This window comes from Myxine glutinosa, chromosome 5 (assembly GCF_964187855.1).
Source record: "Myxine glutinosa chromosome 5, kmMyxGlut1.1, whole genome shotgun sequence".
Lineage (NCBI taxonomy): Eukaryota > Metazoa > Chordata > Myxini > Myxiniformes > Myxinidae > Myxine > Myxine glutinosa.
Window position 1 is genome coordinate 5,157,085 of NC_136265.1, and position 20,687 is coordinate 5,177,771.

General features: G+C 40.0%; 1 protein-coding gene across 2 annotated transcripts in view; it reads left to right on the forward strand.

Annotated features, from left to right (window-relative positions):
- Positions 1–20,687, forward strand: part of LOC137428018 (myosin-binding protein C, cardiac-type) — a 139,960-nt gene that overhangs the window by 7,402 nt on the left and 111,871 nt on the right. For both annotated transcript variants that reach the window (XM_078777529.1, XM_078777528.1), the window contains exons 2-5: positions 13,901–14,164; positions 17,132–17,167; positions 17,354–17,464; positions 17,702–17,776. In XM_078777529.1, the coding sequence (XP_078633655.1) occupies positions 13,901–14,164; positions 17,132–17,167; positions 17,354–17,464; positions 17,702–17,776 (486 nt within the window). The remainder of the gene's footprint in view (positions 1–13,900; positions 14,165–17,131; positions 17,168–17,353; positions 17,465–17,701; positions 17,777–20,687) is intronic.

Sequence of the window (20,687 nt, forward strand, 5' to 3'; positions counted from 1 at the left end):
CACACAAACTATTACCTAATTGTCCTTGTTCACACAAACTATTACCTAATTGTCCTTGTTCACACAAACTATTACCTAATTGTACTTGTTCACACAAACTATTACCTAATTGTCCTTGTTCACACAAACTATTACCGAATTGTCCTTGTTCACACAAACTATTACCTAATTGTAATAATCACACAAACTATTACCTAATTGTACTTGTTCACACGAACTATTACCTAATTGTACTTGTTCACACAAACTATTACCTAATTGTACTTGTTCACACAAACTATTACCTAATTGTACTTGTTCACACAAACTATTACCTAATTGTACTTGTTCACACAAACTATTACCTAATTGTAATAATGACACAAACTATTACCTAATTGTCCTTGTTCTCACAAACTATTACCGAATTGTAATAATCACACAAACTATTACCTAATTGTCCTTGTTCACACAAACTATTACCTAATTGTACTTGTTCACACAAACTATTACCTAATTGTCCTTGTTCACACAAACTATTACCTAATTGTCCTTGTTCACACAAACTATTACCTAATTGTCCTTGTTCACACAAACTATTACCTAATTGTACTTGTTCACACAAACTATTACCTAATTGTCCTTGTTCACACAAACTATTACCTAATTGTACTTGTTCACACAAACTATTACCGAATTGTACTTGTTCACACAAACTATTACCTAATTGTACTTGTTCACACAAACTATTACCTAATTGTACTTGTTCACACAAACTATGACCTAATTGTCCTTGTTCACACAAACTATTACCTAATTGTCCTTGTTCACACAAACTATTACCTAATTGTCCTTGTTCACACAAACTATTACCTAATTGTCCTTGTTCACACAAACTATTACCTAATTGTCCTTGTTCACACAAACTATTACCTAATTGTCCTTGTTCAAACTAACTATTACCTAATTGTACTTGATCACACAAATTATTATCTCATTGTACTAATCACAGAAACTATTACCTAATTGTACTAATCACACAAACTATTACCTAATTGTACTTGATCTCACAAATTATTACCTCATTGTACTAATCACACAAACTATTACCTAATTGTACCAATCACAGAAAATATTACCTAATTGTAATAATCACACGAACTATTACCTAATTGTACTAATCACACAAAATATTACCTAATTGTACTTGTTCACACAAACTATTACCTAATTGTAATAATCACACAAATTATTACCTAATTGTTATAATCACACAAACTATTACCTAATTGTACTTGTTCACACAAACTATTACCTAATTGGACTTGTTCACACAAACTATTACCTAATTGTCCTTGTTCACACAAACTATTACCTAATTGTCCTTGTTCACACAAACTATTACCTAATTTTCCTTGTTCACACAAACTATTACCTAATTGTCCTTGTTCACACAAACTATTACCTAATTGTCCTTGTTCACACAAACTATTACCTAATTGTACTAATCACACAAAATATTACCTAATTGTACTTGTTCACACAAACTATTACCTAATTGTAATAATCACACAAATTATTACCTAATTGTAATAATCGCACAAACTATTACCTAATTGTACTTGTTCACACAAACTATTACCTAATTGGACTTGTTCACACAAACTATTACCTAATTGTCCTTGTTCACACAAACTATTACCTAATTTTCCTTGTTCACACAAACTATTACCTAATTGTCCTTGTTCACACAAACTATTACCTAATTGTCCTTGTTCACACAAACTATTACCTAATTGTCCTTGTTCACACAAACTATTACCTAATTGTCCTTGTTCACACAAACTATTACCTAATTGTCCTTGTTCACACAAACTATTACCTAATTGTCCTTGTTCACACAAACTATTACCTAATTGTCCTTGTTCACACAAACTATTACCTAATTGTCCTTGTTCACACAAACTATTACCTAATTGTCCTTGTTCACACAAACTATTACCTAATTGTCCTTGTTCACACAAACTATTACCTAATTGTACTTGTTCACACAAACTATTACCTAATTGTCCTTGTTCACACAAACTATTACCTAATTGTAATAATCGCACAAACTATTACCTAATTGTCCTTGTTCACACAAACTATTACCTAATTGTAATAATCGCACAAACTATTACCTAATTGTCCTTGTTCACACAAACTATTACCTAATTGTAATAATCGCACAAACTATTACCTAATTGTCCTTGTTCACACAAACTATTACCTAATTGTAATAATCGCACAAACTATTACCTAATTGTACTTGTTCACACAAACTATTACCTAATTGTCCTTGTTCACACAAACTATTACCTAATTGTAATAATCACACAAACTATTACCTAATTGTCCTTGTTCACACAAACTATTACCTAATTGTACTTGTTCACACAAACTATTACCGAATTGTCCTTGTTCACACAAACTATTACCTAATTGTCCTTGTTCACACAAACTATTACCGAATTGTCCTTGTTCACACAAACTATTACCTAATTGTCCTTGTTCACACAAACTATTACCTAATTGTCCTTGTTCACACAAACTATTACCTAATTGTCCTTGTTCACACAAACTATTACCTAATTGTCCTTGTTCACACAAACTATTACCTAATTGTAATAATCACACAAACTATTACCTAATTGTACTTGTTCACACAAACTATTACCGAATTGTCCTTGTTCACACAAACTATTACCTAATTGTCCTTGTTCACACAAACTATTACCTAATTGTACTTGTTCACACAAACTATTACCTAATTGTCCTTGTTCACACAAACTATTACCGAATTGTCCTTGTTCACACAAACTATTACCTAATTGTCCTTGTTCACACAAACTATTACCTAATTGTCCTTGTTCACACAAACTATTACCTAATTGTACTTGTTCACACAAACTATTACCGAATTGTCCTTGTTCACACAAACTATTACCTAATTGTACTTGTTCACACAAACTATTACCTAATTGTACTTGTTCACACAAACTATTACCGAATTGTCCTTGTTCACACGAACTATTACCTAATTGTACTAATCACACAAAATATTACCTAATTGTACGTGTTCACACAAACTATTACCCAATTGTAATAATCACACAAACTATTACCTAATTGTACTTGTTCACACAAACTATTACCTAATTGTCCTTGTTCACACAAACTATTACCTAATTGTCCTTGTTCACACAAACTATTACCTAATTGTCCTTGTTCACACAAACTATTACCTAATTGTACTTGTTCACACAAACTATTACCTAATTGTACTTGTTCACACAAACTATTACCGAATTGTCCTTGTTCACACAAACTATTACCTAATTGTCCTTGTTCACACAAACTATTACCTAATTGTCCTTGTTCACACAAACTATTACCTAATTGTCCTTGTTCACACAAACTATTACCTAATTGTCCTTGTTCACACAAACTATTACCTAATTGTCCTTGTTCACACAAACTATTACCGAATTGTCCTTGTTCACACAAACTATTACCTAATTGTACTTGTTCACACAAACTATTACCTAATTGTACTTGTTCACACAAACTATTACCGAATTGTCCTTGTTCACACGAACTATTACCTAATTGTACTAATCACACAAAATATTACCTAATTGTACGTGTTCACACAAACTATTACCCAATTGTAATAATCACACAAACTATTACCTAATTGTACTTGTTCACACAAACTATTACCTAATTGTAATAATCACACAAACTATTACCTAATTGTCCTTGTTCACACAAACTATTACCTAATTGTAATAATCACACAAACTATTACCTAATTGTACTTGTTCACACAAACTATTACCTAATTGTAATAATCACACAAACTATTACCTAATTGTACTTGTTCACACAAACTATTACCCAATTGTAATAATCACACAAACTATTACCTAATTGTCCTTGTTCACACAAACTATTACCTAATTGTAATAATCACACAAACTATTACCTAATTGTACTTGTTCACACAAACTATTACCGAATTGTCCTTGTTCACACAAACTATTACCTAATTGTCCTTGTTCACACAAACTATTACCTAATTGTACTTGTTCACACAAACTATTACCTAATTGTCCTTGTTCACACAAACTATTACCGAATTGTCCTTGTTCACACAAACTATTACCTAATTGTCCTTGTTCACACAAACTATTACCTAATTGTCCTTGTTCACACAAACTATTACCTAATTGTACTTGTTCACACAAACTATTACCGAATTGTCCTTGTTCACACAAACTATTACCTAATTGTACTTGTTCACACAAACTATTACCTAATTGTACTTGTTCACACAAACTATTACCTAATTGTCCTTGTTCACACAAACTATTACCTAATTGTACTTGTTCACACAAACTATTACCGAATTGTCCTTGTTCACACGAACTATTACCTAATTGTCCTTGTTCACACAAACTATTACCTAATTGTCCTTGTTCACACAAACTATTACCTAATTGTCCTTGTTCACACAAACTATTACCGAATTGTCCTTGTTCACACAAACTATTACCGAATTGTCCTTGTTCACACAAACTATTACCTAATTGTACTAATCACACAAAATATTACGTAATTGTACGTGTTCACACAAACTATTACCCAATTGTAATAATCACACAAACTATTACCTAATTGTACTTGTTCACACAAACTATTACCTAATTGTCCTTGTTCACACAAACTATTACCTAATTGTCCTTGTTCACACAAACTATTACCTAATTGTCCTTGTTCACACAAACTATTACCTAATTGTCCTTGTTCACACAAACTATTACCTAATTGTCCTTGTTCACACAAACTATTACCTAATTGTACTTGTTCACACAAACTATTACCGAATTGTCCTTGTTCACACAAACTATTACCGAATTGTCCTTGTTCACACAAACTATTACCGAATTGTCCTTGTTCACACAAACTATTACCTAATTGTCCTTGTTCACACAAACTATTACCTAATTGTCCTTGTTCACACAAACTATTACCTAATTGTCCTTGTTCACACAAACTATTACCTAATTGTCCTTGTTCACACAAACTATGACCTAATTGTCCTTGTTCACACAAACTATTACCTAATTGTCCTTGTTCACACAAACTATTACCTAATTGTCCTTGTTCACACAAACTATTACCTAATTGTCCTTGTTCACACAAACTATTACCTAATTGTCCTTGTTCACACAAACTATTACCTAATTGTCCTTGTTCACACAAACTATTACCTAATTGTCCTTGTTCACACAAACTATTACCTAATTGTCCTTGTTCACACAAACTATTACCTAATTGTCCTTGTTCACACAAACTATTACCTAATTGTAATAATATTACCGCTGTGTGCTCCACCCCAGTTCTGTATAAACTGCTAATGTCCTCATTATTTTCTCTCATTTCCTTCATCTTTGTTCATGCCCGTCATCCCTGTTGCTCTTGCAAGCGAAAATCGATCTGTAAGAGGAATTCCAGGATCAGCAGAAGGCTCACGTCTCAGCTGAATATAGCACTCTCGGAGGGATGAGTGACACGGGAGGATGGGAGCCAGGGATGGGAAAACAAGGATAGATGATAGGAAACAGAGAGGCAACGGAAAAAGATTTACGACAAAAACAAAATGAAGGAGAGACAATGTACGCAGTACCTTCAGAAAGTATTCACACTCCTTGACTTTTTTCACGTTTTGTTGTCCCAACCTGGAATTGGAATGGATTTAAACCGAGATTGTTTTTGTCAATGATCTACGCATAACACCCCAAAATGTCAAAGTGCATTTTCTTTTGAGAAATTTTCACAAACTAATTAAAAATGATATACAGAAATATATAATTTATATAAGTATTCAACCCCCTGAGTCAATACTTCATAGAAGCGCCTTTGGCAGCGATTACAGCTTCGAGTCTTCTTGGGCTTGTCTGCATCAGCTTTTACATCTGGATTTCGGGAGTTTCTCCCATTATTCCCTGCAGATTTGCTCAAGCTGTGTTAAGATGGATGGAGAGTGTCAGTGAACAGCAATATTCAAGTGTTTCCACAGATTATATCAATGGGATTCAAGTGTCGGCTTTGGCTGGGCCATTCCAGGACCTTCACGTTTTTGTTCCGAAGCCATTCCAGTGTTGCTTTGGCTGTATGATGGGGTCATTGTCCTGTTGGAACGTAAATCTTCGCCACAGCCTAAGGTATTTTGCTCTCTGGAGCAGGTTCTCCTCAAGGATTTGCCTGTATTTGGCTCCATTCATCGTTCCCTCTATCCTTACAAATCTTCCAGTCCGAGCCGCTGAAAAGCTACAAGCCGATGGGTTTTTTTTATCAACGGGTCAAAGGTCAAGGTTGCGTAAATCACCAATATTCACCCGATTGACCTGAAGTTTAAATAATTTGCATATCAGGTCACTGAATTGGTTCACTAATGAAAAGGGAGGAGTCGATTATTATTATTTTTTCGATCAAAAGGTCAAGGTTGACATAAAATCGTCAATTTTCATCCAATTGACTTGAAATTTTAAGAATTTGCATAATGAGTCACAGAGGTGGATCACCAATCAACAGATAGAAGCTGATTAATTTTTTTAGATGTAAAACTCAAAGATCAAGGCTGCATAAAATCAATTTTCATTTTGTATGTTTTTAACTGGGCTTCGCATTTTCAGATGCTTTCTAGTTTTTATTGTTTTGTAAAAAAAAATGTCGAAAAAACTCCATTTTGACATTATGGGGTATTTTATGCAGATCATTGACAAATAACCCGGTGTGTACCCTGGACTAGAATAGGTAAACCGTATCCCTGCGTGTCGTAAGAGGCGACTAAGAGGGTTGGCGTCAGGAAGGGCATCCGGCCATAAAAACATTGCCTCAAAAAGAGAACCATGACAATTACAACTACATGTGGGCAGGGTACAGCCCGAAGTGGAGATCGGTTTCTGAGGTTTGCGACATGGAATGTAGGGACAATGACAGGGAGATCAGGAGAAGTGGTGGAAGTATTGGTCAGAAAAAGAGTGGACATATGTTGTGTGCAAGAGACGAGATGGAAGGGAAGTGGTGTGAGAATGGTGAAGGACAGGCAGGCACAGAAATACAAGTTTGTGTGGCAAGGGTGCCCGGAGGGCGTGAATGGTGTTGGTGTCCTGTTTTCTGAGGAGTTTGTAGACAGTGTGGTGAGTGTGACTAGAGTGAGTGATAGGTTTATGATGGTGAAAATGATGATTGGAAAGCTCTTGGTGAACGTCATCTCGGGATATGCTCCACAGGTTGGTCGGAGCGATGAAGAGAAGGACAAGTTCTGGTGTGCGATAGAGAGCTGATGGAAAACGTGAAAGATGAGGAAGTTGTTGTGGTGGGAGGAGACCTAAATGGACATGTGGGAAGGAGTATGGACGGTTTTGAGGGAGTTCATGGAGGTTACGGATATGGTGTGAGAAATGGAGAAGGTGAAAGGATTTTGGAGTTTGCTGATGGAGCTGATTTGTTGATTTGTAATACTCAGTTCCCGAAAGAGGATAATAAGCTTGTTACATACACGTCAGGTGGGTCGACGACAACCGTTGACTACCTGATGGTGCGTAGGCGAAATAGGGGGCACCTCCGGGACACAAAGGTGATCCCGGGGGAGGAGGCTGTTTCACAGCACCACTTGGTTGTCTGCGACATAAGGGTGAAAGGTGTGAGGAGAGCTCGGCGGGTGAAGTACCAACCGAGAATGAAGGTGTGGAGGTTGAAAGAGATGACAGTAAGGGAGGCATTAAAAGAGAGGCTGAGTCAGGTCGAGGATGATGTGGTTGAGCTTGAACGTGGTTGGATGTCAATGAAAGATAGTCTGTTGGGAGCCGTTGGTGAGGTATGTGGATGGACAAAAGGACCACCGAGGCACTTGGAAACATGGTGGTGGGATGAGGAAGTTGGAAAGAGGATTGACGAGAAGAGGAGGAAGTTCAAGGAGTGGCAGAAGGCGAAGGGTATGGGGGCAGAAAAAGCAGAGCATGAAAGTTATAAGGCAGCCAGGAAGGCTGCAAAGAAAGAGGTAGCAAAGGCGCAGGAGGCATGGAGGAAAATGTTCGGAGAAAGCTTGGATTCAGAAGAGGGTCAGAGAGCGGTATATATGGAAATGCTGTTGAATACAGAGAATGAATGGGAGGTCAACATAGAGAGTAACCCAGTTTTATGACCGGCAGAGAAGATAACTGAGAAGGAAGTTGAGGAAGCGATAAAAGCAATGAAGAGTATAAAAGCGGGAGGGCCAACGGGAGTTGTGGGAGATATGTTGAAGGCAGCAGGAAGTTGGGGTGTGAAGAGAATGACAGAGATCTGTAATCTGGTGGTGAAAGAAGGCCGCATTCCACTGGATTGGGAACTGAGTACCCTCGTCCCTCTATACAAGGGGAAAGGTGACCCTCTGGAGTGTGGCTCGTACCGAGCGATAAAGTTATTGGAGCATGGAATGAAGGTATTGGAAAGGGTGTTGGAAAGGAGGATAAGGAAGAAGGTGAAGATCGACGAAATGCAGTTTGGATTTATGCCAGGAAGAGGAATGACAGACGCACTCTTTATTGTGAGGCAGTTGCAGGAGAAGTACATGGAGAAGAGGAAGAAGTTGTTTCTTGGGTTTGTTGATCTGGAGAAAGCATTCAATAGGGTTCCACGTGAAGTAGTGACATGGGCATTGAGGAAGTTAGGAGTGGAGGAATGGTTGATCAGAGTAGTGATGGCAATGTACAAAAGAGCGTGCACAGCTGTAAGGACGAAGGACGGGAACAGTGGTGAGTTTGAGGTGAAGGTGGGAGTGCATCAGGGGTCGGTACTAAGTCCACTACTATTTGTAGCTGTGATGGAGGTGCTGGCTCAGAACGTAAAGGAGGGTTTACCGTGGGAGTTGTTGTATGCAGATGATCTGGTGTTGATTGCGGAAAGTATGGATGGACTGACGGAAAAGATGAACAAGTGGCAGGAATGTATGGAGACAAAAGGTCTGAAGGTGAATATGGGAAAGACGAAGGTGATGGAAAGTGGTAAAGCATCTGGTGAGGTGGAAAGAACTGGGAAGTGGCCACGTGCTGTGTGCAGGAAGGGTGTCAGAGTGAACTTCATTCAATGTACAATGTGCACTGAGTGGGTTCATCAAAAATGTAGTGGTCTGAGAGTGTCATTCACCAGTGTGGCAGCTACATTCAAATGTAAGGTGTGCACAGAGGGAGCTGCAGATGGAGGAAATGTTGAGTTGGATGTTGGAGACGGTGTGAAGCTGGAAGGTGTGAAAACATTTTGCTACCTCCGAGACATGCTGAATGGAGAAGGTGGATCATACTCGGCCACGGTTGCAAGAGTGAGATGTGCATGGAATAAGTTTCGGTAACTGAGTGGCGTGCTGATGAGGAGGGGAGTGTCGTTGAAGCTGAAGGGAAAGGTGTATGCTGCATGTGTGAGAAGTTTTATGATTTATGGGAGCGAGACATGGGTAATGAACGTAGAGCAGCAACGAAGGCTGGAAAGGGTGGAAATGCGAATGGTTCGGTGGATGTGCGGAGTATCGTTGAGAGAGAGGAAGACAAATGATGAATTGTGAAAGATGATGGGAATAGAGCCTGTGATTGATGCTGTGAAGAGGAACAGGTTGAGATGGTTTGGTCATGTGTTGAGGAAGGATGAAAGTGACTGGTTGAGAAGAGTGATGGAAATGAATGTAGAAGGAAGTAGAGGACGGGGAAGACCGAGAAAGACTTGGCTAAAGATGGTGGAAGAAGAAATGCGGGCAAGGGGTTTAACAAGGAGAGATGCAGAAAATAAGGCAAAATGGAGAAGATTGTCATGGGGACCGCAAGGCTAACCCCCGCTCTAGCAGGGAAAATGGCCTTAAAATGCATGTTGTTGTTGTTGTATTGACAAAACATCTCAATTTAAACCATTTTAAATTCACGCTGCAACACAACAAAACATGAAAAAGTCAAGGGGTGTGAATACTTTCTGAAGGCGCTGTAAGTTATGCTACAGTAAGCTATAAGGACGCACAAGATCTGCCAGCAACCCTTTTCTGGTGAAACTACCAAAATCAAGACTCTCTGCTCACCTTAACTCTTTCATTCCTCTTTTTTCCCGCCTTTGGAACAAACTCCAACACTCTCTTCAATCCCGCTCATCCCTCCAGTCTTCAAAACAGCTGTTCACCACCATCTATGATCCAAAACTTATCCCCCATCCAAAACCTTGATCTTTTCTACCCCCGTTAAAACACCCCAAATCCAACCTTTTTCAAATTCCCTGTTTTCTTTCCTGAAATTCCTTGTTGTACACCACTCCTTTTCTATTCCATCTCAGGCGCTGCATGACGTCATTGCAGGGTACTGAAGGGAGCCCGGCAATGAATCGCGCTGAAAGGGAGTACTCAGTTTTCACTCCGGTTTCTTTCTTGTTTGTTGTACACCGCTCCTTTCCTATGCCATCTCCAGGCGTTGCATAACGTCATTGCCAGGCACGGAAGAGGGCACTGAAAGGGAGTACTCAGTTTTCACTCCGGCTGTTTGTTTGTCTGTTTGTTTGTTTGTTTGTTACTTGCAAAAAAGAAGATTTTTCAAGTATATTGGTCGGTTGCATTTGTTATTCTGTCTGTTTGTTTGTTTTTCACCGGCCTACAGGTCACAATTCTAAACCGATCGTCACGAAACTTCACCAAGTGGTAGATAGACGTCGTCACAATTGAGAAGCCGATTGATTTTGAGGTCAAAGGTCATCTGCAGGTCAAATCTACAGGTCTGAATGGAAACATATCCTTGCAGCAATGTTCCAACATCTAGTGGAAAGACTTCCCAGAAGAGTGGAGGCTGTTATAGCTGCAAGGGGGGGGGGGGGGGGGGGGAACAACTCCATATTAATGCCCATGATTTTGGAATGAGATGTGTGATGTTCGGGTGTCCACATACATTTGGTCATGTAGTGCATATATATTGTCGCGTTGCCCGGTAATTAAGATCACCAGGGCCAAAAAGCCGAACTTCTTTAACTCCAAGGCGACCCCCGAAGATGATGGTTATTTTTGGCACGCACAGGAATGAAGGGATGCGAGGGATTAACTGAATGGAACACACGAGTTTATTCCGAAACCACAAACAAATAAACCTGACAATAAAATGTACACAATGGAGTAATGAAAATAAATTGCGGACAGAAATAAAGGTTGATTAAAACGAATTCCTACTTTGAGGTACCTCACATACTGACTCGAACACGCACACAGGGGAAGAGTTTTTTTTTTAATGTCCCTTTTGCCGGCACTTAGCGTATCCCAATGGGTCTTTTGAGAGAGAGTGGTAATGGCCATGTCCAGGCCTCCCGCACCGGAGCACACAGGATGGCTACGGGCGACTAAAATCCCGGGCATCGAAGGCAAGTGGTGAAGACAGCCTCCTACGCCTTGCTTGCGGCCTCCTCTGCCTCACTAATGGCCTCCTCCACCTCCGAAGAGCACCACAGCCAAAACCTCCCTCAAAATACTGCCGACGCAGCAAAAGCTCCACCAACCCTCCAAAGGCAAGCACCTTTTTTCCAGTACCAAAATGGCTAGCGTCTTGTCCAAGCCATGGCAAAAAGCACCCTCTCCTTCTTCTCTCCGCAAGAGCCAATCGCGTCTCTCCAGGCATGACCTGCCTGCCTTCCTTTCCACCGCCTGATTCTCTGCCTCTTGTGGGCGAGGTCTTTTCCTTATTAGGTCCATTGGGGACAGGGACATAATTCAGTGGTGTCCTGCCTGGCTTTTTGCTGGTGGTTGTTGTAGTTTAAAGATTGTGCAAAAACATAATGGAAGAATTACAGAGGTTGTGACGCACCGGGGAAAACTAGCCTTAAACCGCACAGATAATTAATTAGCATGGCACCATCCCTCACATGATGCATAATTAAACAACCTTAAGCTGAAGTCTCCCTACTTAATACATCAAAATGCTCCTACACATCACACGATCCATGCTACTCCCTATAGTATCCATGCTACTCCCGATAGCGATCCATGCTACTCCCGATAGTATGCTACTCCCTACCTCTCCTACAGTATTCTTTCATCTACCCACCATAAACGTAACAATATATATATATACAGTCACGTGAAAAAGTAGGTACACCCCATGTAAAGTTTTGACTTTTTCAACATATTTCAACATACAGCTATTTGATCTTCATTTCAACAATAATGATAGATAAAGGTGATATAATACAACAAATATCATGAAACATTTACATTTTGTAGTCCATTGTATAATTTAAATGAACATAAATGCAAATTTCGCATGTGGAAAAAGTAAGTACACCCCTACATTTATCACTACTTCAAATACATAAAATTAGAATCAGGTGCACCAGCTCAGGTGCAAATGATTCGAACATCATCAGAGAGGATCTTGGAGGAACCTGTCTTATTTAAACCTCAGACATTTAGTTTGGTTTGCTATTTGTTGTTGTATTGTGCGGCGTCACCATGCCGAGATCAAAAGAGCTCACTGATGCATTCAGAAAGAAGGTTATAGATGCATACGAGTCTGGGAAGGGATTTAAAAAGATCTCCAAACAATTTGAAATCAATTATTTGATTGTCCGGAAGATCATCTACAAGTGGAGAAGATTCCAAACAACTGCCAACTTGTTCAGGCCAGGCCGCCCCAGCAAGTTCAGCCCGAGAGCAGACCGCAAGGTGCTGAAAGAAGTCTCTAAGAACCCCAGAATGTCATCACGGGGCCGACAGGTAGCTCTTGCCACTGTTGATGTCAAAGTGCACGAGTCTACCATTAGAAAGAGGCTGCACAAATTTGATCTACATGGGAGGTGTGCCAGGAGGAAACCTTTGCTGTCCAGAAAGAACATCAGGGCAAGACTAAAGTTTGTCAATGAACACCTCGGCAAAGACCGGCACTTCTGGAACAATGTGCTCTGGACAGATGAGTCAAATGTAGACTATTTGGCCACAGTACCAGAAGACATGTTTGGCGAAAACCAAAGACAGCATTTGACCACAAGAACCTGATACCAACTGTAAAGCATGGTGGTGGAAATATTATGGTTTGGGGCAGCTTTGCTGCATCAGGGCCTGGGCAGCTCACCATCATAGAATCCACGATGAATTCTTCATTGTACCAGAGGGTGCTTGAGGATAATGTGAGGCCATCTGTCGGAAAGTTGAAGCTCAACCGAAGGTGGACCTTGCAACATGACAATGACCCTAAACATACCAGTAAATCCACCAAGGCATGGCTGAAAAGAAAGAAATGGAGGGTTCTGGAATGGCCAAGTCAAAGCCCGGATCTAAATCCCATCGAGATGTTGCGGGGGGATTTGAAACGCGCTGTGCATGCAAGAAACCCCTCAAACATCGCACAGCTGAAAGAATTCTGCATGGAGGAGTGGGCAAAAATTTCTCCCAGTCGATGTCAGAGACTGGTAGACAGTTATAAGAAACGCCTACTTGAGGTTGTTTCTGCCAAAGGGGGCAATACCACCTATTAGAGCCAAGGGTGTACTTACTTTTTCCACATGCGAAATTTGCATTTATGTTTATTTAAATTATACAATGGACTACAAAATGTGAATGTTTCATGATATTTGTTATATTATATCACCTTTATCTATCAATATTGTTGAAATGAAGATCAAATAGCTGTATGTTGAAATATGTTGAAAAAGTCAAAACTTTACATGGGGTGTACTTACTTTTTCATGTGACTGTATATATATATACATATAAATACTTACACATTTTGTGGTGAATAAGGTGCTAATAATATCATGTATGATGCTCATTCTTCATTTCCATTTATGCCTTTTCTGTCTTCTGTCTGTCTTTTCCTTTCTGGGTCAGCTGTCTTTTCTATAACGCCGACTGATGTATCAGTGGAGGTCGGAAGCAAGGCAGAGTTTTTAGCAGAGACTGGAAGGCCGGGAGTCAAGGTAAAATGGCAGAAGGATGGCAAAGATCTTCCTCGAGACGCCCGATATTCTACGAGCGCCAAGGGCAAGTCCCATTGCTTGATCATCTCTAATGTCACCATCAATGATGCTGGATCATACGCCTTGGTGGCAGGAATGACAAAGTCTCCCTTTAAACTGTCTATCAAGGACCCAGGTATGTCGGTCATGTTCATCCCTTCCTTACACGTACATGACAGGTGGTGATAATGTGTACTACCAACATCATTGTCTCCATAATTTTTCTCTGCAGTTGCAGTGCCCTCCATAAGTCTTCAAACAGTGAAGTAAAATTTATTATTATTGCTAAAGACTCAATCAATTTGGATGTGAGATCAAAAGATGGATATGAGGCAAAAGTGCAGAAGGTCAGATTTTGTTTATTGGTATTTATAGGTACAGGTATTCCTCTGTTTACGTCCAGGATGTGTTCTTGGAAAGCAGGGTGTAAATCGAAAAGGCGTAAACCGAATGTGGGTTTTCCCATTAATTTAAATATTAAAGGTGTTAAATGGAATATCGCAGGTAAAAATCGAAAAGTGTTCCCTAATTCTCCGATGGCATTAAACCGATAATGCGTAAAATTATTGGGTGTAAATAGAAGAATTCTGGTAGGTATATACGTTTTACCATTATGGAACAATGGCACTTTCTATGTTCAGTCCCCCCGTTTTAGGTAGGCATAGGTATTGGATGATGATGACGGTGTGAGTCATGCTCACTAAGCATTGTGCGATGGCTGGATAGTCCAACGCAGGACCCACAGCATCTACCTCAAAACATCGCAGGTATAGTCTGGTCCTTGCGGATATGGGCATTGGCAGGTTTTCCTTTCTTGCCTCCTCTCTCGACAGCAAGTCTCCCACATTCAAAGTGGTCTCGGCCTTTGCGGCAAAAGTTACGCCAAGATGACCTGTTTGTGGTCCGATGTTCCCAGGTGACAACTGGCATGGCACAAGACTTGAGTGTAGACCTAAGGGATGTCTTTATAGCGCTTTCATTGTCCACCATGTGACCATTTACCAAATTTAAGTTGTCCATGGAAAAGCACTCTTGGGATTCTATGGTCTTCCATGCGTGTGAGGTGTCCTGACCAGCAACGTTGGTCTGCATCAGGAAACACTCAATTCCTTGGATGCGATAGTGGTCCAACATAGAGGTGTGAGGTATTCTGTCTTGCCAGGTGATGCCGATAATCTTGCGAAGGCATCGCATATGGAATTATTTGGATGGGGTAAGCATAGGTGTTCTCAGTCATCAATAAAGGACATTTATGTTCACCTTTACACAATTGCATGATTTCCCAGATAGGTGCCTCTCATCATCACAAACTGAGGTTAAAGTCTTTGTGACAGGTGTGCTGTACACTTCCCATACGAGTCGAATGTTTGTTCAATTTTAACCTGTTGTCTATTGTTGTAGGTCAAATCTCCACTCTATTAAGATAATTGAGACACAGAGACCATCACTTTCTTGTGAACGATTTAATCAAACTTGCTGGAAAAAACTCAATTCCTTTTCAGAACAAAATACTTCATTGAATATACAGCACACAAGACGTCGAATGAGTTTCTTCCCCGATTCAAGGGTACAGCTCTCTTTATACTTTCTGTAGCTATCTGAAGTCCATGCCAGGGCAGTAAAGTAATTAAAAGGTCATTGAAATTGCCGCCACCCCAACGCCGCAAGACATATGTTTGTATATCCAGGCTGGTAGTCAAGGCCCTTAGGGATATTTTGGTTCAAATTCTTCCAAAAGCATCAAATTTGGCGCAGATGTTGCCCATGCCATACTCTTTCGATTTTTGACGGGCGCCAATGGTGGTATGATCCGGGGACCATACCTCCCATCCCGCCATGTCACCTGACCTATGACGTCATAATTAGGATATGCATCCAATCACATGGCGTACTATAAGTGGTCAAAGTTCAAAATGAATCGATCGAAAGATGAAAGCAGGGATCAATTTTTAAGGTTTTCATAAAATCCAATATGGCCGCAAGGTCACATGACCTATGACGTCATATTTAGGACATGTATACAATCATGTATACATGAACCCGGATCATGATCGCACAAAAATTAAACACAAGGATATGGCATACAGTTCATAAAACATCAAAATCCATACCTTTGTAATTAGACTGATGAACTGCATATGCCTCAAATTAGGAAATAGACATGTAAATATTTCCTCTAATTGTCAAAAAGAAGGTCAGAGTTCGATTACCCAACCCAGAAACATAAAATGGTGAACCTTGTGTAAATCTTGACAAAAAACTCAAAAACCGACATGTTTGACTCAAAAATGACCTTTAAGATGACCTTGAGGGTTGACCTTGACCTCGAATCATCAAAATAACATCATAATTGGATTCCTCGACCTCGAAACCCCTGAAAAGTGGTATCATACATGATTCCAACCCTTTTGGTTATTTAACTGATTTTCCTCTAATCCGGGTGGCGGCCATTTAGTATTTCGCCAATATGGGGCCCCGGGGGGGGGGGGGGGGCGCCCGTCAAAAATCGAAAGAGTATGGCATGGGCAACATCTGGGCCAAATTTGGTGCTTTTGGAAGAATTTGAACCAAACGGCCCCAAAAGATCCCTAAGGGCCCTGACTATGGGAGTCATTCTTATCTTCAGGTCTCACGAGGAGAACAAGTGGGGGCATGGAGTCATCTGGACCTTGTCTCAGATCAAAGGTTCTTGGTTGGAGGCAAGAGCTGAGTCTGCAATCTCCAAATGCTGACCTCCTCACCTAGGTCATAGGTCACTGCATGGGCTCCATTCTTTACCTCCCTTCCCAATTCACATATTCTTATAATTCAAATGTAGTTGTATTGGCATTTCATATTTCTAAAGATTATAGCATCTTAGTAATTATTATACAAACAACATCCATGTCTCTGTTAGTACTCTGCATTAAACAAAGCTCCAAGCACAATTTACAATTTTACCTGTGAATAAAAACTCACTCACAGGGACGTTATCGATCTCTCAATAATAAGGAAGTCCGTGAAAAAGGACCTCCACACTATAATAAGAGCAAGGTGATTAAATAATCTCCCATGAAATGTGACTTTACCTTGTAACACGGTGCATGTTCCTCCACGACTGTAGTGCCGACACCAGATAAGAAAACACCTGCTGAACCAGGTAATCCACTACTCGACACAAAAATGCCATGCCTTCCAACATTTAAACACCACAATTCCATTCCAATTCACTGGACAAGCATCATGAGGTGGACTCATGTTGTTGTTGTTGTTATAATTGTTAGTAGTCGTGTTCATCATGAAAGTATGTACAGCACTCTAATGTATCCATTACTTCTATTGACAGTTCCACCATCAGAGCCAGATGTGTTGCCCCAGATGAAGGAAGAAAGGGATACGCCTCAGGCTATGGCTGGTCTCTTCCTGGAGAAAATTGAGGATGCCCATGTGCACGTGGGTAAGCTTGGCGGACGGACACGCAATACCTGTGAGGATACCATGAGTGGTGTCGTTATTCCCGAGCACACTCTCCAAATTCCCATTGCTACAAGGTCAACTTGAATGAGAGGATAGTTCAGGTTTGATAAAAGAGTGATGACATTTCTAAAGACACATGCAAACCTTTCGATCCAAGTTTCACCTCCACATCCAGTGCAGTCTCGTCCCCCTCATGACCCTCTCCATATGTACCCAGGTGGAGACCATCTCTTCACTGCAAAGGTTGATGGATCCAAGTTTACCACAAGGCCACAAGTGCAATGGTTTAAAGGTAGGCCGATGCTACTTACCTTTTCTCCCTGTTGTCCTCTATCCTGACTATTCCCACTTCCTACCCTGAAGTGAGGATATGCAATTTTGAGGGAATATGTTCTCAAAATGAAGTGATGAAGTATAGGAGGGTGTGACCAATAATACTGATAGGGAGAGACAGGGTTAGTGAACGATTTAGATATAGACAGGGTTAGTGAACGTTTTAGATATAGACAAGGCTGGTGAACGTTTTAGATATAGACAGGGCTCGTGAACGTTTTAGATATAGACAGGGCTAGTGAACGTTTTAGATATAGACAGGCCGAGTGAACGTTTTAGATATAGACAAGGCTGGTGAACGTTTTAGATATAGACAGGGCTAGTGAACGTTTTAGATATAGACAGGCCGAGTGAACGTTTTAGATATAGACAGGCTGAGTGAACGTTTTAGATATAGACAGGCCAAGTGAACGTTTTAGATATAGACAGGCTGAGTGAACGTTTTAGATATAGACAGGGCTAGTGAACGTTTTAGATATACACAGGGCTAGTGAACGTTTTAGATATAGACAGGGCTAGTGAACGTTTTAGATATAGACAGGCCGAGTGAACGTTTTAGATATAGACAGGACTTGTGAACGTTTTATATATAGACAGGGCTAGTGAACGTTTTAGATATAGATAGGCCTAGTGAACGTTTTAGATATAGACAGGCCGAGTGAACGTTTTAGATATAGACAGTCCTAGTCAACGTTTTAGATATAAACAGGCCCAGTGAACGTTTTAGATATAGACAGGCCGAGTGAACGTTTTAGATATAGACAGGCCGAGTGAACGTTGTAGATATAGACAGGCCTAGTGAACGTTTTAGATATAGACAGGGCTAGTGAACGTTTTAGATATAGACAGGACCAGTGAAAGTTTTAGATATAGACAGGACGAGTGAAAGTTTTAGATATAGACAGGCCGAGTGAACGTTTTAGATATAGACAGGGTTAGTGAACATTTTAGATATAGACAGGGCGAGTGAACGTTTTAGATAGAGACAGGCCGAGTGAACGTTTTAGATAGAGACAGGCCGAGTGAACGTTTTAGATATAGAGAGGCCTAGTGAACGTTTTAGATATAGACAGGCAAAGTGAACGTTGTTGATATAGACAGGACTTGTGAACGTTTTATATATAGACAGGGCTAGTGAACGTTTTAGATATAGATAGGCCTAGTGAACGTTTTAGATATAGACAGGCCGAGTGAACGTTTTAGATATAGACAGTCCTAGTCAACGTTTTAGATATAAACAGGCCCAGTGAACGGTTTAGATATAGACAGGCCGAGTGAACGTTTTAGATATAGACAGGCCGAGTGAACGTTGTAGATATAGACAGGCCTAGTGAACGTTTTAGATATAGACAGGGCTAGTGAACGTTTTAGATATAGACAGGACCAGTGAAAGTTTTAGATATAGACAGGACGAGTGAAAGTTTTAGATATAGACAGGCCGAGTGAACGTTTTAGATATAGACAGGGTTAGTGAACATTTTAGATATAGACAGGGCGAGTGAACGTTTTAGATAGAGACAGGCCGAGTGAACGTTTTAGATATAGAGAGGCCTAGTGAACGTTTTAGATATAGACAGGCAAAGTGAACGTTGTTGATATAGACAGGACTTGTGAACGTTTTATATATAGACAGGGCTAGTGAACGTTTTAGATATAGACAGGGCTCGTGAACGTTTTAGATATTTTTTTTGTATACTGAATCAAGGCTCGTGAAAGAGCTAAAAATAGACAGGGCTAGTGAACGTTTTAGATATAGACAGGCCGAGTGAACGTTTTAGATATAGACAGGCCTAGTGAACGTTTTAGATATAGACAGGCCGAGTGAACGTTTTAGATATAGACAGGCCTAGGGAACGTTTTTGATATAGACAGGCAAAGTGAACGTTGTTGATATAGACAGGACTTGTGAACGTTTTATATATAGACAGGGCTAGTGAACGTTTTAGATATAGATAGGCCTAGTGAACGTTTTAGATATAGACAGGCCGAGTGAACGTTTTAGATATAGACAGTCCTAGTCAACGTTTTAGATATAAACAGGCCCAGTGAACGTTTTAGATATAGACAGGCCGAGTGAACGTTTTAGATATAGACAGGCCGAGTGAACGTTGTAGATATAGACAGGCCTAGTGAACGTTTTAGATAAAGACAGGGCTAGTGAACGTTTTAGATATAGACAGGACCAGTGAAAGTTTTAGATATAGACAGGACGAGTGAAAGTTTTAGATATAGACAGGCCGAGTGAACGTTTTAGATATAGACAGGGTTAGTGAACATTTTAGATATAGACAGGGCGAGTGAACGTTTTAGATAGAGACAGGCCGAGTGAACGTTTTAGATAGAGACAGGCCGAGTGAACGTTTTAGATATAGAGAGGCCTAGTGAACGTTTTAGATATAGACAGGCCTAGTGAAAGTTTTAGATATAGACAAGCCGAGTGAACGTTTTAGATATAGACAGGGCTAGTGAACGTTTTAGATATAGACAGGGTTAGTGAACGTTTTAGATATAGACAGGGCTAGCGAACGTTTTAGATATAGACAGGGCTAGTGAACGTTTTAGATATAGACAGGCCGAGTGAACGTTTTAGATATAGACAGGCCTAGTGAACATTTTAGATATAGACAGGCCGAGTGAAAGTTTTAGATATAGACAGGACGAGTGAAAGTTTTAGATATAGACAGGGTTAGTGAACATTTTAGATATAGACAGGGCGAGTGAACGTTTTAGATATAGACAGGGTTAGTGAACATTTTAGATATAGACAGGGCGAGTGAACGTTTTAGATAGAGACAGGCCGAGTGAACGTTGTAGATATAGACAGGGCTAGTGAACGTTTTAGATATAGACAGGACCAGTGAAAGTTTTAG